This window comes from Cyprinodon tularosa, unplaced genomic scaffold (genome assembly GCF_016077235.1).
Source record: "Cyprinodon tularosa strain WSP-4 unplaced genomic scaffold, ASM1607723v1 ctg531, whole genome shotgun sequence".
Taxonomy (NCBI): domain Eukaryota; kingdom Metazoa; phylum Chordata; class Actinopteri; order Cyprinodontiformes; family Cyprinodontidae; genus Cyprinodon; species Cyprinodon tularosa.
Genome location: NW_024039265.1, coordinates 376,853 through 401,132, shown reverse-complemented (window position 1 = coordinate 401,132; position 24,280 = coordinate 376,853). Strand labels below are relative to the sequence as shown.

General features: G+C 37.2%; 1 protein-coding gene across 1 annotated transcript in view; it reads left to right on the top strand.

The window, feature by feature from the left end:
• The first annotated feature begins 779 nt into the window (after nucleotides 1-779).
• LOC119796023 (dynein heavy chain 9, axonemal-like) overlaps nucleotides 780-24,280 on the top strand; it is a 236,756-nt gene continuing 213,255 nt past the window's right edge. The window contains exons 1-14 of the mRNA XM_038304321.1: nucleotides 780-1,205; nucleotides 5,182-5,378; nucleotides 5,472-5,630; nucleotides 6,595-6,725; nucleotides 6,805-7,016; nucleotides 13,666-13,890; nucleotides 13,994-14,161; nucleotides 14,562-14,678; nucleotides 14,774-14,924; nucleotides 19,235-19,349; nucleotides 19,518-19,586; nucleotides 21,371-21,497; nucleotides 22,160-22,306; nucleotides 23,205-23,313. Of these exons, the coding sequence (XP_038160249.1) occupies nucleotides 780-1,205; nucleotides 5,182-5,378; nucleotides 5,472-5,630; nucleotides 6,595-6,725; nucleotides 6,805-7,016; nucleotides 13,666-13,890; nucleotides 13,994-14,161; nucleotides 14,562-14,678; nucleotides 14,774-14,924; nucleotides 19,235-19,349; nucleotides 19,518-19,586; nucleotides 21,371-21,497; nucleotides 22,160-22,306; nucleotides 23,205-23,313 (2,353 nt within the window). The remainder of the gene's footprint in view (nucleotides 1,206-5,181; nucleotides 5,379-5,471; nucleotides 5,631-6,594; nucleotides 6,726-6,804; nucleotides 7,017-13,665; nucleotides 13,891-13,993; nucleotides 14,162-14,561; nucleotides 14,679-14,773; nucleotides 14,925-19,234; nucleotides 19,350-19,517; nucleotides 19,587-21,370; nucleotides 21,498-22,159; nucleotides 22,307-23,204; nucleotides 23,314-24,280) is intronic.

The following is a 24,280-nucleotide window of genomic DNA, read 5'->3' as shown; positions in this document are numbered from 1 at the left end:
CATGGAAGTGGTGCACCTCAAAGTAAAGATTGCCTCACGTTCACAGGAGAGTCCTGTAAACCTGTTGAAGACCACAAAGGACTTGAGTCTGGGGTGGGTGTTGACCATCTAGCAGGAGAACCACAAACGAACTGCAGCAAAAAGATTGAAAAATGTGACATATTTTTTCTATTTCTATTTTCTAAACACCCAGAGCTGATGATAGTCTAGATTATTTTAATGATTAAGTCTCTAAACCACCTAATGTTACCCAGAACTTCATGCACTACTTGTGTCGCTCTATTACCTTTCATTCATAAAAAAATTATTTGAAGGCTGTGAGTGTAAAGTGAAAAATGTTCAAAGCATTATAGCAAGATTCCTCACTCCCCTTTAAAATCTAACAAAAAATACCTAAACATAAGGAATTTTAAATCTCTCTCTTTAAAGTTATTAAAAAACATTTGTATCATCCCAAAAAATTTCACTATATGTTCACTGAGAGATACACTCATTTAGCATACAGTGTTGGAAGTATGTGAAATAATTTAGGGAGTAAGTCTTTTCTGTTTTACTTTCTCTCACTTATTATAGTGCCCTTTGTTAACATGAAGGCCCTTTAACACCTGAACTGTGTTTGGTGGCCACATTATGATCCCAACTTTCAATCACACTGACAGAGAACAATAGCTATCATTCAGCATTCAGACAGCAGGAAATGTGTCCTTGTCTTGGGTCAGGTCAGTTGGGGCAGACCTGTCCCCTTAGCAACGGCCTGTTATGGCAAACACAGCGTTGCCATGGAAGCAAAGACACAAATCAGTTCAGGCACTCACTGGTGCCCAACTGGGACAGCAGAGAAACCTACGGATATGGAGAAGTCAACTGCTTCTGAAGACAAAAGACTGGATTTCATAGCCGACTGCGTGCTGAGAACTCTTAAACTGAAGCCGGATAAATGGGAAAAATGCATGTCGGATGAGGACAACAGACAAGTTATACAGAACTTCTTGGACAGATCAGAGCAGAGGACTCTGGTGGTATCCATGACCACAGCTGGACTGTTGGAGCCCACAGCCTCCTTCACTGCCAGCCATAAAAACAAGGCAGTGTATTTTATGAAGAAAGACAAAGCTCCACTGAGCCCAAAGTCCATCAAAGAGAGCTTGGTCTACGGAGACTTGACTTCTGCTCCACTGGACCAGTTTTCTGCTCTAGTTGGGGAGGTAAGCAGCAGTGCAGTATAAACTCTTGGCTCAGTATATACAGATGGATTTCTTTCTCATCCATTATGAGGCAGTATCTGTGATTACAAAGGCATACAATTAAACAGATAGATAATTCCCAGGTTTATTCATTCAATATCCATCAGCTTTACACCACAGAATTTAGTAGACAGCATTTTAAATGAAGCTGATTTAAATTATTGCACTGTTTGGAGAGAGCAGGCATTTCTGCTTCTTAAATAAGCCAACATATTCATTTGAATTCATTATGAAAATATAATTGCTGATCTGTTTAAAATATGTATTTTAAGTAGATTCTATCTACATTCAGTTTGCATAATATCATACTTAGTAGTAATTTGCCATCTTCCTTTTCTTGGGTGAAATGATTTACCCAATCATTTCTTTTTTCAAATCAAGGCAGTGAAACTAATTTAAGTTTATAAATACATTTCGGGAATAATCTTTGGAGTCAATTTGAAAAACTGACTGTTTAGTGTAAACGATGTATATTTAGTAATAATCCATAAACTGGAAATCACCAAAACATGACTGTTGCTGTTTACAGTGAAGTAAGTTGTACATTACGGTGACCAGAGGCCCCCGATTTCCAGGGACAGTCCCCATTTTGAACCACCTGGGGACAACTGTTTAGTGAATGAGGGGGGAAATGTTGTTTGTAGACTGTTATTATGGTACTGTAAAAAGAGCATGTGAGCATGCTTCATGCAGAAACAGCTGTTACCTAGCTGGTTGGTAGCTGTTAACTTATAGATGAGGGGCAGATCCACTTTAAAAACAGATGAGGAAGAAGTGAAAGTTATTTTTTATCACAACCAGTTGCAGCTGATGGTTCATGCCTAGCTTAAAAAAAAATAATAATAATAACCTTTGATGTGTTTTGTTTTACTAAAGATGAGGTCGGAAATGAAATATGAACCAAGCTAATCAACAAAAAGTAAGACAGACCATTGGCTGCAGCTGGAACGGATAAATCGACTCAGGTTTTTTTAATTCAGGTTTTTTTTTTTTTTTTATTCAGGTTTTCTGGTGGTTCTCCAGAACTGATTGGTGACCTTTAGTTTATATCTTTGGATAGTTATTGAATTAAAATTAATTATTAATTGAATTAAAAATGTATTATTATTTAATTAAAAACTCTACTTATTTATTGTAAGTAGAGTTCTAAGTTGTTTTGCTGTTGACTTCCAGGTGTAGGTCTCCTTTTCTACCACTCGTTTTGGGTATATGAAAGTTCCTCATTATAAAAATTATGCAGTAAAGGGAAAACTGAATGAGAGAAGATCTGCATGATCTGAGAATGATGGAGGAAGAGAAAGTGATTATTCTTTTTAGTATTTATTCAGATGAGATAAGAATAAAAATAATCATAATCATAATCATAATATGTATGACCAGATTAAACCGGTTTTACAACAAAATCTGTTGTAAAACCGGTTCAATTTATAGTAATCTGTTTTCGTAAGTGACCAAAAGCGTCCGCTGTAACGGAGTCTCCTCACAAGTCTGCTATCTACTAACCCTAACTTCACTAGATTCATACCTAAACCTAAAGAAGTCTATGGTGAGATACATGTAGCATCTCTTTGGGTCACAACATATGACGGTTAACAGGTGTGTGAAATCAGTATTAATTTAAAGGTATAGTGCAGGATTTTTGTGAATTTTTTAAAAGAACCGCCCTCTCCCCTTTTTAGAAAAAAAGCACATGCACAACGCTGTACCTGCTCCGAAGAGGGATTAGAGTAAATTAGAGTAAACATGTGCAAGAGCGTGCACAAGCCCATTTCTCGACGTGCACGCTCTGTTTAAAAGTTGCTGTTTGCATTCCTCATACAAGCTTACTTTCCAAAAGAAGATTTGCGATTTTCCCACTATGTCAGACTCACCACCAGTAAGTGAAAATGGGGATGAGTGCATATCACCAAGATGAGTGATCACCAAGATGCAATTAGGAGGACCACTTATTTAGATGATCCACCCGGAAAAAGAACATCCTCCACCTTTAACTATTAACTTGGAAGTTTTCATGTTTTACATGCTAATGTGTTTGGAAGGGATTTTGATTTTATTATTTTCCTGTTTTAAATTAGTGTAAGATTGATAGAAGAGGAAGAAAATTAGAAGACTGATAGAAAGAAGACTAAATCAGAGGAAAAAAGGAACACTGATGGAAAGATCAGTTAAAGAGAACAGAAGAAAATCTACTTAGATGAGTTAAACAGAGAGCAGGCAGAAGACAGAAGAGAGCGAGAAAAAAAAGATGGAGAGGGAAGAAGACAGAGAAGACTGAAATACCAAATGGCACTAATAAACACTATCAATTCATTAATTTTAATTATTTTACTAACAGTATGGAGAGACACATTCATTGACGCTTGATTTTTGTGGTCTAAATATTGATAAATATGCAAAAATATATAAAAGCATCACTGTCCCATTTCTTAATTTAATTTTGATGATATCTATTTCTTTATATGAGCTGGAAATGTCCCAGAAAACAGAAATCTGGTTAGCTTACTTTACGTGCTTTGGTTCTGTTGTGGTGATAAACACAAAAGTTAGAATAATTAGGGAGAAGTACCTGAAAGCCAAAAAAATACTTCAAACCAGGTATTTACATACTACTGTATGTATAAAAAATTCTTTCTCTCTCTGACAGTAAATTAGACTAAAGTTTGATTATTAGGCTGGTAAATATGGCTCATTTCACCAAATAGAGCTGCTATATGTGAGTTGGTTTTCTTTGGCATGCCTTTTAAGCTCTTTATACAGTACATATTTCACTAAATAGGTGTCCCCGTTGTGAAGAAGTTAGTCTTCGACAATAACATAAGGACCCCTGTTTAAATTCTGATTGAGTGATGGAGGGTATCTGATGCAAAAGTCTGTGAGCAAGCCGTAATGACTTGCGGTGATGCCCTCTAAAAATCAGAGTAGCTGAAAGGAAACAAACACTCATATTTTTAAGATCCAGGCTTTCTGATGGCCACTTCAAAGGATAACAAAGCCCTTTGTAACTAATGTATGATTTAAAGACAAATTCAAGGTCCTAGCTGCAGTCTTGTGATACTGCTTTAATATTTCCTTATAATGTTGTTTGAACGTGATGCAATCTTTACTTTGAGGTGCACCAGTTCCACGTGCTGTAACATTTTCTCAGTTGGTATAATTACAATGTATTACCAATCCCAGCCATGTCACAGGACATAGAATCAAACTATATAGATGGATAATTGCATTGTTTTTCAAATTAATTTACAGATATATCTTCAGGAATCTAGAAGTATTATTCAAAGAAAGGGCTGCAACTAATGATTATTTTGCAAATTGATTAATAAACCAATTATATTTTTGATTTATAGATTTATGATAATTAGATAGCCAAAGGTTCCTAAAAGAAGAGCTTTTACGAATTTAAACCAGGATAAACTCAAACTTGAGGAGTTGTGGATAGAGCATGTTGACAGATTAAATTTTTCTTATCTTACTTTTAAATTTTTTTTTGCTATAATGACCGCTCTAAGTGGGTTGCTCTGTCAGCTAAAGGCATTTTTTAGAGTCTCAAGTTAACGATTAATCGATTATTAAATTATTTGACAATTATTTAAATGCCGGAATAATATGGATTAATAACGGTCATAATTTGGGCCTTTTGGTGCAATTTATAGTAAGCTGTTGTCGTAATTCAACTTTATGCATCCGAGAATTTTATTAGATTAATAGAAAATAAATCAATAATATCTGTAATGTAATAGCCATTTGGCATATCCAAATAAGTTTAGTGTAGTGTATGTAAATATCTGTGTCTTTAGCTAATGATGGATAGAGCAAAGATCAATTAAGGTAGTACAGTATAAATATATAGTTAGTGCTTTTTAATGATTTTCAAAAAAGTTCTAAAAGTCCAATATCAAGATCTAACCCTTCAATCCTTTTTCCAACACTTCTCTAGGCTGTGGATTTACTGCTCTCCAACAGGAAGAACCACATTAAATGGCCTCAAGATGTTTCCCTGGACATGAGGCACCATGTCCAATCTCTCTTGACCAGCGTGTTAGTTGTGTCAGGCCAAGTCCAAGGCAAAACTGTGCTTATCTTCCCTGCAGAGTTAGAGCAAGTGGAACAAAGTGCCCTCGAGACAATCCAAAGGTACGTAGGGAGCAGTGGCACACAGAAATGATATCAAGGCATCATTTGTCATTTGTGTACATTGTAAAATGGTTTACCTGATCCAAATCACAGTGGGGGAAGAGTGGATAATGGCATCATCCACTCCGTGGAGTCTATGGTGATTGAGTGGAGCCATCAGATCTGCCATGTCCTACAGAAAGACTCCTCTGAGGCTTTGCTTGTGGGGGGAAATCCTACACCTCAAACGGAGCTTCTCTTCTGGAAAAACAGGTCAGCACCTTCACCATTAACGAACCCCAGTAGCTAGCAGCACCGTTTGGTAACCTCTGCTTTGTGTGTCAGAGCCCAGCACGTCCCTGCAGGGTTAATGCTGAATTATTTTGTCAGCTCTAAGAACCGCTGCTAAATTATCAGATTTCAGAACAACTGTGCTGTGGAGTGAAAAATTGAATTTTTGGTTTAGCGCTGCTTTTATTTCTTCTGCTGTAGGAATTATGCTTCCATGGCAGAATTATCGCTAAATTACAGCAAACTGCACTGCACTGCAGGTATTACAGTAATGAACAAAAGCAAGCTGTGGCACAACAGAATGAGATACCTGGATAAAAAAAGACATGCAAGCTATTAAAAGGTTGACATAGAGCAGTTAGAGATTCCATCTGCCTTCTTCTTACCTTCACTCAGATAATATTTTAATAATGTTTTCTTGGGTTTGCAGTTGTGGCACACTCTATATCCAGATAAAGAGCTTTGAACTGTTGGAAGCTTAGTGAACAGGACTGAATACACATGTTGGACAAATTTTTCAAGTTTTCCTTTTTTAGGAATTTGAGAAACTTGCCTATTTTGCCTTAGCCTATAATCATTTACTGTTGTTTTTTTTTAACTAAGCACAATCCCTTTTAAATAGATCAGACTTAGTTTTTTGTTATATAACAATAAATCCATGGTTATGAATTATCCTTCAAAACGCTGTACTTTAATTTTTCATATAATTTACAAATGAAACATTATCTATAGAAACATTATGTATTATGTATAGTGTAATTTTTTTATTATTACCTGAGCAACTAAAAAGATTTAATCATTAGTTCAAAAGTAAGTGGTTACTATAAAATTCTGTTTTCTGGGAGTTATCTGCAGAGATTCTTAGAAATAATCACTCAGATTGATCCTGTTTTTTTGGGGGGGGGAAATATGTTTTAAATGTTTTTGTGTTTTCCTCACCTGTAAGATATGCAGATTTGGAGAGCATCCACTCTCAATTGAACTCCTGTAAAGTGAAAAAGATGGAGATGTTGCTGGAGGCTGTGGAAAGCAGCTATTACCCTGCTTTTATTAACATACAAAAGGACGTCCTTGCAGGTAAAATTATTGCTTCATCTACGAGGATAAGTTTTTGTTTACATGCAGTAAGTAAAACTAGTTGTTTAATATTTGGCAGCTTTGGAGGAAGCAGATGACATTTGCAGCTATTTGAAACCACTGCAACATGTGCTTGAGGACCTGGAGAACAAGGAGTTCCCTGATATCCAAGGTCCAATTAAAGCTTTTATGCATACATTGTGCCTAATGTTGGCCAACTCCAGACACTACAACACCCCGGGACGCCTTGCTGCGCTGCTTCAGGAGACCTGCAACCTTCTCATACAACAGGTAAACTCATTCATCTCTCATTATTTATATCTGTGTGTGTTTATCACACATGTTGCAAGGTTATTAATTTTGCAGTATCTCTGAACTGTAAGCAATCGGTAAAACACAGTTTTCTTTCCTGGGTTAATAAAAAAGCAACTATCTTTGGGTGCAGCATTTTTATGAAGGCTGTTCAGTAGGCTATATTTCTATGAGCAAAAGCAGAGTGAATCTGTATATATGTTATTTAACACTAAATATATTACCTTTGAAAACACATTTCACTGAATTGAAACAGAATCTATTTGCTTTAAAATCCATTTGGTTGTATGGACAATTTGATTTGTTGATTTAAATTTCAGTTCTATAATTCAGTTTCAGATACAAAATTTAGATTATTTGTATCAGACTTCAGATTCATTAGCCTGAGAATAATAAAACAGATTCACCAATTCCTAAAGAACTAGAGGTCAACATCCACGAGGCTGATAGACGTCATTAATAATGTCAAACAACCATGTAAAAGAAAGATTATAAAAAAAGTGAAGAATTTGGGCTGTCTGTAACAATGATGCTACCTGTGGCAATTAGTTAACTTAGCATAGCCGACTGTTGGCTGTTCTGTCTCCCTGGTGAATAAATGGTTCTTACAAGCCTCATACAAGCTCCACTGCTGCAGCTCAAAATATGGTTAAAAAAGGGAATGAAACAAATGTCTGTCATTAGTCTGCGACAAAAAAAAATCTGAAATTGAATTATGGAACTTACAGTCGTTGTCTTCAACATGTCCTGGTATTGGCTGCAGTGGCAACCATTTCAGGGGAGACTCCCAAACTTCCCTCTCCCAAAACACTTGCTCCAGCTCCCCTCTGGTGAGCCTGAGGCAATCCAGGGCCGACAAAATCCCTGCAGCATATCCTGAGCTATCCCTTGGACATTCTTCCAGTAAGACATGTTGAGTCCTCTAAAGGAGAATTTGCCCTACACCAAACCTGTCCTGGATGGCAAAGATACTCATACTATTTCAATAGAGTGGCTCGACACCCTGTCGAAAAAGCTTGAATCTGGGATAGTTTGTATCCATGATTTATTTATTTTGGTCATGATTGGCCTGATTTAATGACCATAGGTGAACGTTAGACTGTAAGCCAACTGGTAAATCTAGAGCTATGCCTTTAGACTTACCCTGGGCTAAATTAAACAATGTACAGCTGTGGTGTGGGTACTGGAAGGAAAAAGGATCAATACAGTATATATGTACAGTCCCATTAGTCACAGTGCAAATCAGGTCCACTTACTTAGACCATGCAGCTCAAATAAATGTTTAAGCAAGAAAGAGTTTGGCCGGATGCAGCAGCAATCTTCCTCTCAGAGTTCCAAAGTGTGAGTGACCTTTTTTCAGCATGCCCACTGCATGCAGCTGCTCAGCAACACCATTGCATTCAGTGTGAGTCTGGTGTTAATTCTCTTATTATTCCATTATCCCATATTATAGTAACATCTGCATTGATCTGCTCTAGATCTGCATTGATCTCTAGCTTCATTCTACCCTTACACATACATAGAACCCCTAGGTACTTGCTCTCCACTTTAGGCAAGAACTCGCCTCTGAAGTGAAGAGGGCATGGCACCTATTCCTGGTGGAGACCCAAGACTCTGGAATTCAAGGAACTGATCTTCATCCCAGCTGCTTCCCTCTCAGAAATAAGCATTGACAAATCTGCAGTGAAGGTGGGCGTTGGATACGTTTCTGACCGAGGGTTCCCCAAACATTCCTAGGAGATCCTATACAGTATACTGTACCCTCTTGAGCATGCTGAGTCTCTCTGGAGTTATCATCTTCAAATCACCACCATGTGGTGATTGGTGGACAGCTCCACCCCGCTCCTATCCAAGACATGCTGCTGAAACTCAGTAGACATTACTACTAAGCCAATCATAAACATTTGGCCAAGGGTTTCCTGGTGCCAAGTGCGCTGATGTACCTCCTTATGCTTAAACATGGTCTACATTAGGGACAAGCCATGACTTGCACAGAAGTCCAATAATAAAATACTACTCAGTTTAGTAGCTGGGGTTCCGATCAGGCTCTTCCAAGTGTCAATGTTATTTCCAATATGGACGTTAAAGCCGTCTGCAAAATGATGGAATTACCAACCCTGCCAGGGAAGTTCTGAAGACCTGGCCCTCCATACTGCTACTGTGCACATTAGCCAAAACAACAGTCAGGGACTTCCCACTAGATGAGGGCACAGCTATGTGACCTTCTCATTTAGTGAGATGAACTAGAACAGGCATCCCCAAACTTGGTCCTCAAGGCCCCCTGTCTGCCAGGATTTAGAGGTTTCCTTGCTCCAGCACAGCTGATTTTAATTGAAAGCTGATTAGCTTTTGGTCTACTGCAATCATTATAACCAGCTGTGCTGAAGCAGAGAAACCTCTAAAACCTGCAGGACAGGGGGCCTTGAGGACCGAGTTTGGGGAGGCCTGAACTAGAACATGGGACAGCTAAGGTTGGGGGGGGAGACAAGCAGACCACCAGCCCTCTGCCTCTCCCTTCAGGCCACTCCTGCACAGAAGAGAGTCCAGACTCTCTCATGGAGCTAGTTTACAGAGCCTGGCCTATACTTAGTGCCAAACTATTTCTAGCTTTATTTTTCCATCTTTTGCACAAGCTCAGACCCCTTTCCCGCAGCAAGATTACAGTTTATGCCTCCAGAGTCATTTTTTGGCATGGATCAGGTCTCCAAGGCCTCCACCTCTGACTCCTGCCCAATCCTTTTTGCACCAGCCCCTCATAGTTCCCCCTGCAGGTCATAAGCCGACTCAGGGCATGGCCAGGTCAGATCCACAACCCTAGGTCTGTCTCTAAAGTGAGTTTCCAGATCTGCCTTATAGGATGACGTCACTTGCCTCAATTTCTTTATCAAGGTAAGAGCTTTTTGAACCACTCTTTTTCAGACACATCAACAAAGGCCTTATTGCCTTGGATGACTCTACCAGGGGCTTTTAAATCTCCAGCAACAAAGCCTCCTGTATCGACTGAGCACTAAAAACCATCAGACATGTTAAGTGGGCAGTTCAGTTATGGAGCTGAGAGTAAAAATAGACAAAATAGACAAATACAATACATTAAAATTACATTCAGTTTCAGTTTAGTAAAATGAACTTTCAAAACAATGCAAATTGCATGAATACAGATTTATCCTGAGCAATTCAAATTCAGTTTCTTTTGAGACAAGTTTCTGTCGATGTATTTCTTTGTTGCTCATGTGTTGCAGCTATTTAAAATACAAGTGCTCCCCAAATCATATCAGATTCTCAGAAATCTTCTTCAAGGAAGGTCCTGTCAGTCACCAGGTGCAGAGAAAAGCCTGGGACAGAACACACTGCAGGGAGATTTATGTCCTTTGGCAAATAAGCACAGTAAACATGAACGTTTGAGTTCTGAAAACAGACGGTGTTCTGATGTGTGAAAGCCTCGCTGTTTACACTGTCATTTTGCACTATTTGTATTATTCATCCTAGAGGCAATGTTTACCCCACAAGCAGCATATCAACTGAACTGATAAATGCATTACACCTACATTTTCACATGGAGATCAGCCTCTTATGATCACCATAAAAAAGATAGGTTGCACAAGCTAACAAATCAACAGGGAAAGGGATTTTTAGAATTTCTCACATTAAAACAAAAAAGCCCTACATATTTTATTCAGATTTTATTTCATAAACCAACATAAAGTATTGCAGAATTGTTTAGTTATATGGAAACTGTTGCATGGTTACCCCAGAGCAGCCGCAGGGATTCTCCCTGTGCATGCGTGGGTTCTCTCTGGGTACTCTGGCTTCCTTCCACAGTACAAAAACATGACTGTTAGGTTGTTTGGCTTCTCTAAATTATCCTTAGGTGTGAGTGTGTGCATGAATGGTTGGTTGTCCTGTTTGTCTTTGTGTTTCCCTGCGATAGACTGTTGACCTGCCCAGGGTATACCCCGCCTCTCGCCCACTGACAGCTAGAGATAGGCACCAGCACCCCTCGCGACCCCAGCAGGGATAAGCGTGACGAAAATGGATGTTAGAACCAGTTGTCAGGATATTAGTACCCCACAATTTTGAGCTTTATGAAACAGAGAGAACAGGAAATCTAACGTTAAAAGGAAGTTCTTTAAAATCCTGCTTTCAGTTTGCCATAAGCATATTGATGTGAAGTGAACATACAAAACAAGATACATCGGAGACTGGTGCATGAGACCAAACTTTAATCTACAGCAGGTTGCAGGGATAACATCTTTTAGTAGGGAAGGGAAACTGGTCAGACAATATGGTAATATAGCTCAAGATTAATACAGAAATCATGGTAGATCTAGAAGGCTGTAACCAACTTCAGAAGGGGGCAGAGGTTCACCATCTAGCACAAGAATGGGATATAAAGCCATACAGACACAGCTAAACAATGATTTTTGGTGTAAGCATATGTACAGTATGTGAATGATCCATTAACCAAGTACATTTTAGTTTGCTTTAATATTTTTTTTTTTTACTAAAATGAATATCATGTATAATTTAGCTTTATACGTGAAAATTCTTCAGCACTTCAGAGTTTTAAGATGGAGTATTGCTACAAGAAACTTAGGAAAAAAAGGATTTTTGTCTTGATATTTTTGCAGGAAACCTAGCAGTTGGATCTGGGTATTTCATCTTAGATCTATCCTGCTTTTCAACTGACAGAGCAGAAGGTTCACACAGTCTACTCTGAGACTGCTCTGCTCAAACAGCTGAAGATTTGTTTATGCTCTTTAATGCTTTGCTTTCCAAATGCCAAAGTCACCAGGAGGTTGTCGTCACAGGAGTTCTGAGCACAGTCTCAGTGCTGACAAAGTATTAAGGTCTATGGCTTTTGAAGAAGCAGAGTGTTAGAAGCATTACAGTTTCTTGTGAGACTAAGTCTAAATTCTGTTCACCAAGATGCATTTATGTACTGTGTAGCTGCACTTTAGGAAAACCTGGTTTTATTTAGTTTGATCAAATAAAAAAGTAAATCTAGCAATGTTATTATCCCTCCATGATTGGTTTTTCTGGCATCATCTGGTTTCACACAGATCTTTTTTAATAGGAATGCACTCGTACTAGACCACAACTATATTTGGTTATAGCAATACTCTTTTTGTTGTCAAATTTTAGGCACTGGTAATGAATAGTCAGGTGATAGAGCAGCAGTAGAGGTTAAGCAGGGTAAGAAGGCCCACAGGATTGCTGGCTTTAAAAAGTCATTAAAAGATTTCCAGAGGAACATACAGATTTATTTAAGATTTTATGAAAAATATTTAGAAAAACAGCAAGTAATACTTTATTATTTTTACCTGGGAAGTCAAAGCTTTAAATCAATGACTTCCCAATCCTGAAGCTCCTGTTTCTATTTGGAAAAGGGCTAATTAGTACAAAAAACAACATTTTTATCCTGTCTGTGTAATAAATTGAATAAAAAAAACAGCTCTTTCTTTTATTGGTTAGTGGCAGACATATTGGATTTTAAATTTTGGGCTAAAATGCAACTTCTGAGTTAGAACGCCAACTCCATGGGTTGCTTCCGTTCAATTCAACTGCCAGATATTTCTGCCTGATATATTTTTTATTGTATTTGTATCGGCCGGTATACACACGCGTTGGCCGGTGCATTACTACAGCAGCTCCCTAACAGTGTGTTGCATCCCCTAGGGCTGCCAGAGTAATAATTAAAGCAGGAGTTGTACAAATGAATTGAATAAATAACTCAGTTTCAGAGTTTATTTATTTATTTATTTATTAATAGCAATAGTAAAATCTGTTGAGAAAACAGTTAAACATAAAATAATTTAACTTCAAAGTTGAACATTTTAGCTATTTAAATTAGATTGTAGTTTATTTGCTATATTTAGTTTGCTGTTGTAGACTTTACTTCAGCTTGTTTAACTGCTGACACATTCTAGCAGTGTTATGAGATTGAGAGGGAGCCAAAACTTTTTTGAAAACAAAATGGGGGCCCTGCAGGAAACGTTTGAATGCATTCAGCAATCATGCATTGAGATGAAACAAAGGGAAAACTTTGTCGCTCCCTCTATTTCTTATCCTATGCTAATTAGTTCAATTCGTTACTAATTGACTGTTTTCTGTTTTAAGTGAAACTTGTGTAACTTGTTATCATTGTGCAATTGGTATTAGCATCAGTCTTAAAAACCTGCATAGGTCAGTTTCCAGGCTGAGGCTGTCTTCATTATCTGATCTTTACCTGATCAATTGCTGAAGAGACAAGCAAATACAATTTTATATGGCATTAATAAAATACTACAAAAAGAACAGCTTTTATTGTTGAAAAGCTAATAAACAGTAACATTTTCTGTTTTCATCAATGTTTTAGAACCCTCAATGCCTATCATGCAAAAACCTCAAATATAAAGTTGCACAACTGCTCTCTATCTGCTATTTTTGTTTTTTGCTCTGTTAAAAGGTGGCTGAAAGGGTCACATTGTTTCTTCTTGCATTTAGCAAGAAACCTAACATTATATTCATTGTCTAAACACAGTATTGTATTAATGTATTTCCTACAGCTGCTATTGGTGCAAATGTAGGCTACTGCATGCAGAGAGCTTAAGAAAGCCAAGCTAACATGTTATTGGTCTCCAACATCCAGGCAAGGCTGTATCTAGTTCCAGAGGAGGTTCTAAATGGTGAAACTGCTGAGAGTCTTTTAAGGGTCCAGACAAGCCTAGATGTCCTTCAGCTTTTCAAGAACACCTTTGAGGACCAGAGGGCCAATTTGTATCAGAAGTGCAAGAGGAATGGGACCTGGAACATTTCCACAGTCTCAATTTTCTCAAGGCTGGACCAGTTTATCAACAGACTGCAAAACATTAAGGTGAGCATGAAACCAGCGGGATCAGTTGCTGGAACTTATTGGACGAATGAGATTTAATCTTAAACTTGATGGTCTTGGGCTCCCCTTTATTGGTTTAACACAGGAAACGCTGTCAACATGTTTGGACCTGATGAAGCTTGAGAAACTTGAGATTGGAGGCATCAAAGGAAGAGCCCTTAACCTGCAGATCCAGTCACTTTATCAAGAGTTCTTGGACTCTTACAAGATATTTACAGAAAAGCCATATGATTGCTTGGACATCACTAATACGGTACGTATAATTATGTGTGCGGGCACAGTTCACATGCATGGTGGGGAATAAAATGTGTCATGCATCGAAGGTGACTTTAAGGTCAGCTAATTTTCCCAAATATTTGGGGGTAAAATGAGACTTATTTGGAATAATCTTCAGTGTGGCCAATGCCCCAGCAACCTAAACACTCAGCTTCTGTGAAAGAAATTGTGTTTCTGTTGCAATGCCGATAAGTTGCAGGCTTCTCTTTTCTCACATTTCGACAGACAATTTATTTTTCTTGTAAGAAGCAATCAGTCTTAGCTGAATAACAGAGTCAGTGAGATGTAAAAAGCAATATGTTATACTGGCTTTGGGTTACTTTGCCCATTGGTATGATGTTTTGGCCAATGTTCCTGCTGATTTATTTGCCTTTCAGGAGTTTGAAGGAGATTTGAGGGACTTTAGGCTTAAGGTGGATGACACAGATCGCCGTCTAGGAGCAATCTTTTGTCAGGCTTTTGATAATGCCTCAGGACTGGAGCACACCTTTAAGGTCTGGTCAAGTAATCGCTCTTTCTTACATGAATAAATCAATGGCCAGACTCTTACCTCAAAGACTTTTTTCTTAAATTTGTTTTATGTTTTCAGGTCCTTGAAAGGTTTGGCAGCCTGGTGGAGCGTCCATTAATTACTGTGGATGCTGCAAGCAGATATCCGTCCCTTTTGTCCATGTTTGACGAAGAGCTAAATTCCTGTAAAGTCATCTACAACAAACAGCTGAAGGCTGCAAAGGAAATGGGTCAGGTTCAGAACAATATCATAGAAGTTGTACTATATGTATTTACCTCAGGTTATAAGATGAATTTCCCAGAAAGTATTTATGTTTTAAGACAGTTTCTTTTTGTTGGTAAGATGACTTTTTATATTTTGCTCAAAGTTTCTTAAAAAGGCTGAAATGTTGCTAAGAAAATAAGTTTCTGTTCAGTGAGCAATGAGTTTGATTAGAATGCCTGAGGGATATTCTGAAATCTTTTTATTTTTATTTTAAATAGTTTTAATTTTATACCTTAGAAGAGCAAAAACCATTGAAAACTTGCTGGCTTTAAATCCATAACACACCTATTGTGCAGTTTCTCAGGCTCCCTTACATGCTGCAGTGCAAATTGATTTCCTAACCGTGTAAAAGTAATTCTCATTCACAACACTGTTGCGCTGCTTGTCTCCCAAAAGAAAAGTTCCATTGTCTAAATAAATGCAGAACCTCCTGCAGTCTTTCTTAGAAATAAAGTCCAATAAGTCAGTGTAAATATAGTTGAAAACCACAACAAATCGATAAATACCTCTAATAGAGTTCTTTATCTGGGGATTTTGGTTTCTTCTTTTTTTCTTTGGCCTTTGTTAGTTATTGCAGAAACTAAAATAAAGTTGGTGTCACATTTGATCAATTTAAAACTGTGATTTCTCTAGGGCTAACATTTGTTTTGCCCAGCTTGTTTTAGCTCTTCCTCTTTAACAATTGTAAACGTACTTAGATGTTTTGATCTTTTATACAACTTGACTTGTTGTCACAAACCTTAATGCACAGGGCTGTTAATAATATAAAAATATAAAAAGTTAAATCCCCAGCAAAGTTAAAATGGGTAAAAAAATATATTGTTCTTTAAAGATTATTTATGTAATGATATTACTAAATAGAAACAACAACTAATGCAAGTCTGGCTTTATGTTAATTAAAACTATCACCTTAGTTTGATAATGAATTAACTTTAAAAAAAAGGATTTTTTTTGCAACAGCTCTGACCTATAGAATCTGTAAACAACTGAAATAAGATTTTAAGTTTTTGCTCTATTAAAATATATTAATTAGAGCAGCACATTGCTGATTTATTTGGAGAAATTAAAACCCAGATTAAAAATGACATAAATGGTTATAAAGCCAATTGCAAGGCTTTGGGACTCCAGGGAAGCTTCTGAACTCCCTTACAGTGCTCTAAATCTAAATTATTCCAAGAGCACATCATCAACTCATCCAGGCAGTCGCAAAAACAGACAAAAGTAACTAAAGGCAGGCCTCGCTTCCCTCAGCTTAGGTCTTTATTTAATAACATGAAAGAAAGAGAAAAGACAAAAATAGCAAATATGCAAGTTTCAAGACAAGAAGTATAGAATTGAACTTTATTGTTATGTACAGCGCAATGAAATTCCCTCTCTGTATTTAACCCATCTCTTTGGGGAGCATTGTGGGGTTAAGGGTCTTGCTCAGAAACCCAGAGTGCAGGGTGTGGGGATCAAACTGGGTACTTGCAACCTTCTCAGAGCACAAGCGCACCGCTCTAACCCACTAGGCCAACTGGATCTATATATGTATGATCTCTAAGCTAAAATATTAAACCATTACAAAGTTGAACAGTAATGTATAGAGGAAACGAAACAACAGAAGTTCCGAAAAATCTTTTACAAATATTAATTTGAAAAGTATGCAGTGCGTTAAATAGTTTTCACAGACCTTCCAGTTCTCCAGTTTCACCTTAGTTTAAACAGAGCAAAACTCTGAGGGCCTGGAAATTTGTTCATGAAAGAAAAAGAAGAAAAACTGGAACCCAATTTTTTAAAGGAACACAGCAGACAGGTTAGGGTTAAAATGTGGAAGAAGGTTTTACACTTTCTTTAATAGTCGGTCAAGTAAACTAAACATGTAGAGAAGGTACGTTTTTATCAGTAGGATAATTTACGGTATGGTCTAAAACAGAGCTGTATACTAATGTCTTTATTTTGTAAAACGTGTTTGAGTATGGTGTTTTCTGTGTTTTAGAGGCAGAATCTAATGACTAATCTAATGAGAGTTTGGGGCAAACCGGCTCTATCTCTTAAAAACACTGATCTTAAAGAAGTAATCTGCCATTTATAAAACCACTATTGAGTCCATTTTCAAACCATTTTCATTTTTTACAGCTCTGGATAGTTTCATATGAAACATGAACAGGATATATGTTAGCTACTGTATTCTGTATAAGGCCAGATTATCTGTTTTATAAATAATAGTAAATATTAGTGCTTATACTTTTCATTTTGGTTTTACACATTGAATGGCCTTTGTTATACTGACATGGTCAGACCTTTTCTACAAACATCAATCTATACTCTTTTGTAAATAGGTATGTAATGCAATGTGTCCAAGACACGTGTGTGTAAATAACTCTTTGCAAAGACTATTGTTAATTTGAAGTTAAAGTTGTTTAATGTTAAAGTTTAATGAGTCAGTACACAGTATTAAGACTATGCAAGGTGGTAAGAGGTTAGGGATTTGCTTCAATTGCATTTGTTTCATAGATCACTACAGATTATATGTTATTTCAATAAGATGCTACAAAATGTGCCAGAGTGACCTGTCTTCTTTTGATGTAAGAATCATATACCTCCCCTCTACCCCATGTGCTACAAAAAGGCTGCAGCACTTTTATATAATAGACACCCCTTCAACTTTACCAGCTGTCTCTTTTACATTTTTCTTAAGAATATTTACCAAAACACTGCAAAAGCTTTGATGTAATTGCATGATTGTGGATTATTTTAACAAAGGTCCAAAATAGTGTTACGTTTCTGTTTTTCATTACAAAGCAATAAGATTATGTTCTACATTTTAGTATGAAGGTTTTGTGCAAATGCAATATTTGGATGTAGTGAAGTTTGTAAAACCTTGAGTGTCTCATATTGGATCCTTTGCAGTGAGAAATCAAGTTTTGACTTTGGCCCACTCAGATTAGATGTTAGTTTCCGAAAATAAAATGTATATTTTTGCTTCAAAACCCCCTTAAAAAAAATAATCTATTGGGGATCTATTGTCATGACTGAAGGTGTGAGAAGGACCCAAGTACAGACATTAAAGTCCCTTAAGTCTAATTAGCACTATACAAGTCTTACAAACACAAATCTGGAGACTAGCGAAATGGTGATGCATAAAGACGACAGGACATAATTTATGAATGGAGAAACAAGCGGATGTGACAGTGAACAGTAGACCTGCTGAACAAAAGAGTGGAGCACTAACCTATAAGAAGTCAGGTTTTTAAATACTGAGGCAGTGGTGGAAGTTTCCATAAAATGTATGTGTGAATTAACCTTGCGCTGCAAGCTGGATTGTTCTGAGTTTTCAGTCTCACAGCAAATCCGTCTTGAAAGACTCCCACTAATATGTCGGTCTTGAAACCACCAGCAGGTCGGACCAATGACATGCCAGCAGTGTTTTTTAGGGTGGGACATGTAGAAATGACGACAGTCAAGAAGGCATTGACAGGACTCACCTGTCGATACCACAATGAATCCAATTTTAGTTAAAGTAGCAACAATTTCTCGTTTAAAAAAAGGAGCAAATAGAAGCACTTTATTTATAGATGGTAAAGATGTCTGTGCTTTTCTTCAGACAGGATTTGGAAAAATCTTAATTTATCAGCTTACGAAATGTCAAGATTCGCTGCTACGATTGGCTGAAAGCGTATTGTGCTACTTGCAGGCATGTCACCTAGTCCGAAGTATTGTACTAAACGTCCCCCCTTTTCACGGGCAGAGTGAATGGCAACCATCCCAGATTGATAACATAGAACTCAACTAAGTTCTACACACATCAGCATGGCTACTTCCAGGTTACGTGTGAATAACAGGAAAAAAATGCAGAAAATGAGACAGAGTGAAAGCAGAGAGCTTAGGTAGGGCGACTAATTAACCTGAAAGAAACTGAGCAGAGATTCGGATCAACACAAGAAAAAACTAGAGAGCTGTAGGTGATGTAATGCACTAATAAAGTACCATCTACAGTATGCATAGTAATTATTGAATTAATTGATAAACATTAAATATAGCAACAAGTGAAATATATAAATGAATAATAACAAGGAAATGAAAACATAAAACTAAAGGATTTACAATGTGCAGATACCAGAAAGATGCCAAGCTGTGGCTCAAGCAATGAGAAGATTTAAAATTTGGTTTATCACCCTTCAAAGACCAGTCTGTTCTTTAATCAATATTAGCTGCAGGGAATGGGTTTAATGTGCATAAAGCTCCATATCCATGTAGTTCAGTGCAATGATTGGCATGTTTTTTCATCCTCAGGCGGAGAACCAGTGGGTAAGAATATGCCGGTGGTATCTGGAGGGCTGAGGTGGGCCCAGAAGCTACAAAAGCGCATCCACTCCCCCTTCTCCAAACTGAGGCACCTCTTACCTCGGTGAGTTACTCTTCAACCAAAATACAAAATTCAAGCTTGATGTTTTCACTCTTTTGTGAAGCTGTCCCGATAAACCCACTCTATGATGTGCCTAAAAATCCCTGTGTAAAGCATTGGAATTAATTGTGAAATCATGCAGGGGTCATAAACTTTCGTTTTTTGTTGTAGGTGCTTGGAGTCTGCACAGGGAGCCAGGGTTATCCAGAAATATGAGGAGATGATGCAACTGCTGGACAGGTGTGTGGATATCATCTCACCTTACAGTGTGTGTCATCATATATGTATTACTGAATAAAAGAACAGGACAGAGGGGGACTAGAAGGCATCCCTTTATTGCACTGTGAATTAAAAGGCAGAACATTTAAAACAAGAGGAGGATTTGTTATGTAATAACCACTAATAATATCTCTATTTTTATGGAGAGCTTTTGCAATATTGTTAGTTTACCGTCTAGCATTCATGAAGCGGTCCTTGTGGATCAGGATGTAGGCATGCGGTTCTGGGCATGATTTATGTCCTCATTACTGTGGTGCTGCTCTGCAAATCTTTCCATAGGACTCCCATAATCCCATATGCATTGTCGCTGCTCATTGATGCCAAGTGAGCAATGGTCTCAGACCACATGCAAAAAAACTAAAAAACTTTTCGTTGTCAATGAAAAAGAGTTTTCGTTTACAATTATGTGTTTTTCTTTACAACACATATTGTTTGGCCTTTTTTTTTTACTTGCGTCTGTGAGGATAGTTGAATTGTATTAAAGAAGCATCCAGCTGAAGCTAATTTAGCTTTAGCTGTGACACAGAATTGTTTCTTTATCTTTTGCTTTGTCAAAGCTTGCAATGAAGGAACTCCAATGTTCCATTTGGCTTTCAATCACCAAGAAATGTATTGGTGGCAGCAATGATAAGATATTAAAACAATTTTAACTTAAGCAAAGATTTTATATATTTTTTATAATCTCCCCGGCTAGAAAATTCTCTATGGAATGTTTGAGATAAATGAGTTTCATTATTGTAGATGCATCTTTTTGAGCAAAATGCACTCATTCTTAAAAGAATGCAGTTAAACCCTAAAATGTAATAAATAGTTAAAAGCTAATAAGTACAATACTAAGCTAAAACAAATGAAAGGATCACTATAAAAACACATCAGATTTCAACTGGATATCCATCCTTATATGGAATGGGTAATGTGTACCATATACAGCTGTGCATAAATTCTAATATTCTTATACAGCTGCAGACTGAGAACTCCTCGTTGGTGCTTTACAAGCTTTACTTCTTCAGTTCATGTCCCCCAGAACAGAGTCAAGGGATGACTAGTTATTTGCCCACAATTTACTCCCATCAGAAATTAGAGCCCATCCTCCTCAGTAATAATCATCTCAGCTCCCTCCGATGAATGCTACTATTATTATACATATTCCATTTAGGAACAGGACTGACATCCTCACTCATTACCCCCACAGACAAAATGCAGCTTGATTTATGGCCATGACCGAGGCTTTTGATTGCCTCTGAGTCTGCAGTGCCACTATCAGGAAATGAAGCTCAAAGCAGAGATTCAATAAGGAACGCGCTGCGCACACTGAAGTTCTCATCATAAATGTGGCTATTTACAGATTGATGTGAACGTACAGAACCCTGACATCTTGTCTGTTTGCCTTTCGCAGATGATTCAGCGTTTATCCTCATATTATACCCCCCAACATGTTTGCAACTAGCACTCCTTCACTCTGCTCCCTCTGCCCTTATTGTTTGCTGACACAGACGGGCGGATCACGCCTCTCATTCGATTTACAACCTCAGAGGGTTGATAAAATGGCTCAATCATACGCCTTTTAGCCGCTTGTTTTGTTGTTTATGTAAATTTCACAGTCGTAGCATATTCGTCTATATCTGTAAAATAAAGGCTGAGTTTTTTTTTTATGGAAAGGTGAAGCAACGTCGATGCAAATGTTTTGCTTTCTATAAAAGCTTGATTATGTTTAAAGCTTGTCTGTTTTGTGTTTGGTTTTTCAGATACTCTTCCGACTTGTATGAGACGTGGACAGAGGGCGTGAGCGAGAGCTCGCAGTACAACCTCAGTTTGCCTTTAATCACAAGAGACTCGGACACTCATCTGATCTCTGTCAATTTCAAGCCTCAGGTTTTTATATTTATTTTGCACATTGCCTGAAAATAGACATAGGCTTTTATGACATATCATGGTAAACCTTGACTAGAATTATGATAGTTTCACTGTATGTTTGGCACATTAAAAAATAAGTCATGCCATCATCTATGCTTTAATTTAAGACATGAAGCATATATTTTTTTATGCCATAAAAAATGAACTCTGTATTATCATAATGTTGTCCACAATTAACAGTTACAGTGCATAACATTTTTTTTTCTCACTATCTGACAATAACTCAGACTACCTTAGGTAATTTGGATTATCTAAATTATTTGTCTTTTCTAAATGCCAAAACAAAAACGATGATTATCTTATTGTTTTGAAATCTCACATAAAAAAAGCTTAATGGAGGCATACCTTTAAAGCCACAACAATATACTGTAGATATGAAATAAATAAAATGATCATTCTAATTGACCAAGCATAAAAAGTCTGGTTTGGTTACATAAAGATTTAATCTGTAATCCCTTTCATACATAAACTTCCCTAAGTTTACTTGTAGTTTTCAATTATTGATGAGATAATTATCAATTTGTCCTGCTCTGGTCTTTGGAACTGTTTGAACAGCAACAACAAACATACCTTGATGTAGTGTTAATCATGTCGATTTTGACTCTTTTACTACTTCCCAGCTGGCAGCGGTGCTTAGAGAAGTACGGTATTTGCTGGGTGGACCCACCGAAGCCATACCAGAAGCTGCAATGAAGATCCACGCAGCCAGGGAGCAGCTGTGGCAGTATGTGGCTACCCTGGAACTTACCACAGCCCGATACAACAAGGTTTGCAAGAGTCAATATTTTCTTATTGCTAAGCAGAAATAGAAGCAAAGTTAAATATTCAATCATTACGGAGAAATGTTATGCAATTTTTTTATCTAAGGAAATGCAGCTGATTGCATCCAACAATTGATGTAAATTGCTGTTTTAATCCTGACAGATCATGGATGCAACATATGTCAGAGTATCATATTCTAGGGGACATGGATTCACACTGTGGATGGTAGACATATATAGGACCAGTTGTATCATTTCTAACTGTCATTTACGCTCACAGGATGCTTTAAACTCATATAACTTGTAAAGAGAGCAAAGGTGTCTATAAATAAATGATGCCAGTAATGGACTGAAATTACATTGGAATTTGCCCCATCATAAATTACCTTTGCAGAAAACTATTTACTCTTCTCCTGTCATTTCTGACATATGTGAAAGTCATTCCTGAATTTCACAGAGAGAAGATCACAGTGTTTGTTCACCTGTTTGAAAAATGAATAACAATATGCCTTGTCTTTACCCAAGACACTTTAACACGGTTGGTCTTAATTGGAACTGAACAGAGGGGAATAGCAGTGTCAGTGATGAATAATATAACAATACGCAAGAAATCACTGATGTAATTAACACAGCAACGCGGCAGACAGCTCATATTATCCACAGCTGCATTTATCAAACCCTCCTCAATTAAGTTTATCATATAAAAAAAAAACAAAAAGTAGTTTTCAGCTGGAGCAACATTTGGGTTGTCTTAAGTGGTAAAAAACTTGCAAATGATGTTGAAATTGTGACTTTATTGAAGCAATACAAACTCATTTGTATTTCAGCTTCACAATGTTTTGGTTTCATCAAAAAGAACATTAACTTTGGAATATTTTTCTTCCTTCTTCTCCTTTAAATGCAGGCGATGTTGTCTGCTCTGGATGTGGAGCGTCCTCTGATTCAGGGTCAACTCAGAGACATCGATGCTCAGCTGAAAGAAGCAGAGGAGAGTCTAAACTGGAATTGCCAAGGTCAGCGGATAAGTAACACATAGCACGTCTAAGAGCAACATGTCTGCATAGTTTTACACTTTCTTGCATTGAAGGGGGAGATTTTTTTTTCTCTCACTGCAGTAGTATTTTGTCATGCCAGTGGGTTTGCTACTGTCCGCCTGCACCATAATGCAAATTAGAAATATGACAAAAACATGCACGTCTTTCCGCTTGCTTTGCTCACAGCATTTATAAATTCCATTACAATTGCAAAGCAAAATATCTTCAAAATAAGTGTCTTGATAAATAATTTACAGCCTTGTCCAAATAAATAATTAATAGAAAAAAATGACTTTTAAAAAAAGCCACCATCTTCATTGAGATCTTTTGTTTTATTGAGGAGTCAATAGATTATTGATGGTGAAGCTAACATAATATATGATTTATTTAAACAGATTTTTATTGTTTTCGGTGCCAAACATCGTGGTGAGAGGATACATCCAGTTCACAAGATGAGATATTTAATTTAACTCATTTCGTTAGAAAGATAGGGAACAGATTTTAATGACAACTTGAGGAAAACAAAGAAAAAAAATAAAATTTTGCAAACAGAGTTTCATAAATTACAAACTAGGCTTTCCAGAATTTGTAACCACTGTGGATTACATTTCTACAAGCCCATACATTTTTTATACTTGTCTAACTTTAACGTGGTTCTAATCCCTAAATGACCTCTGTTTTTATAATGTGTAGAATAGGTCAGTTAAGAACAGGGTTTTGGTTGCTCTGCAGCAGATCATGATTTCCCAGTTTAATTTAACACATAAAGGTTTGCCAGTTATGGTACCTTAATGGTGGTATTTTCATCCTTATCATGTCTTTGTCAATTATGTATCCTATATGTTGTCATATAAATAAAAAATGTTAAAAGCTTCTTTAACGTTGCTCTGAGATACAGACTGTCAAGCTTAGAGCACAGAACTTCTAATATGATGCCCCATTTGAA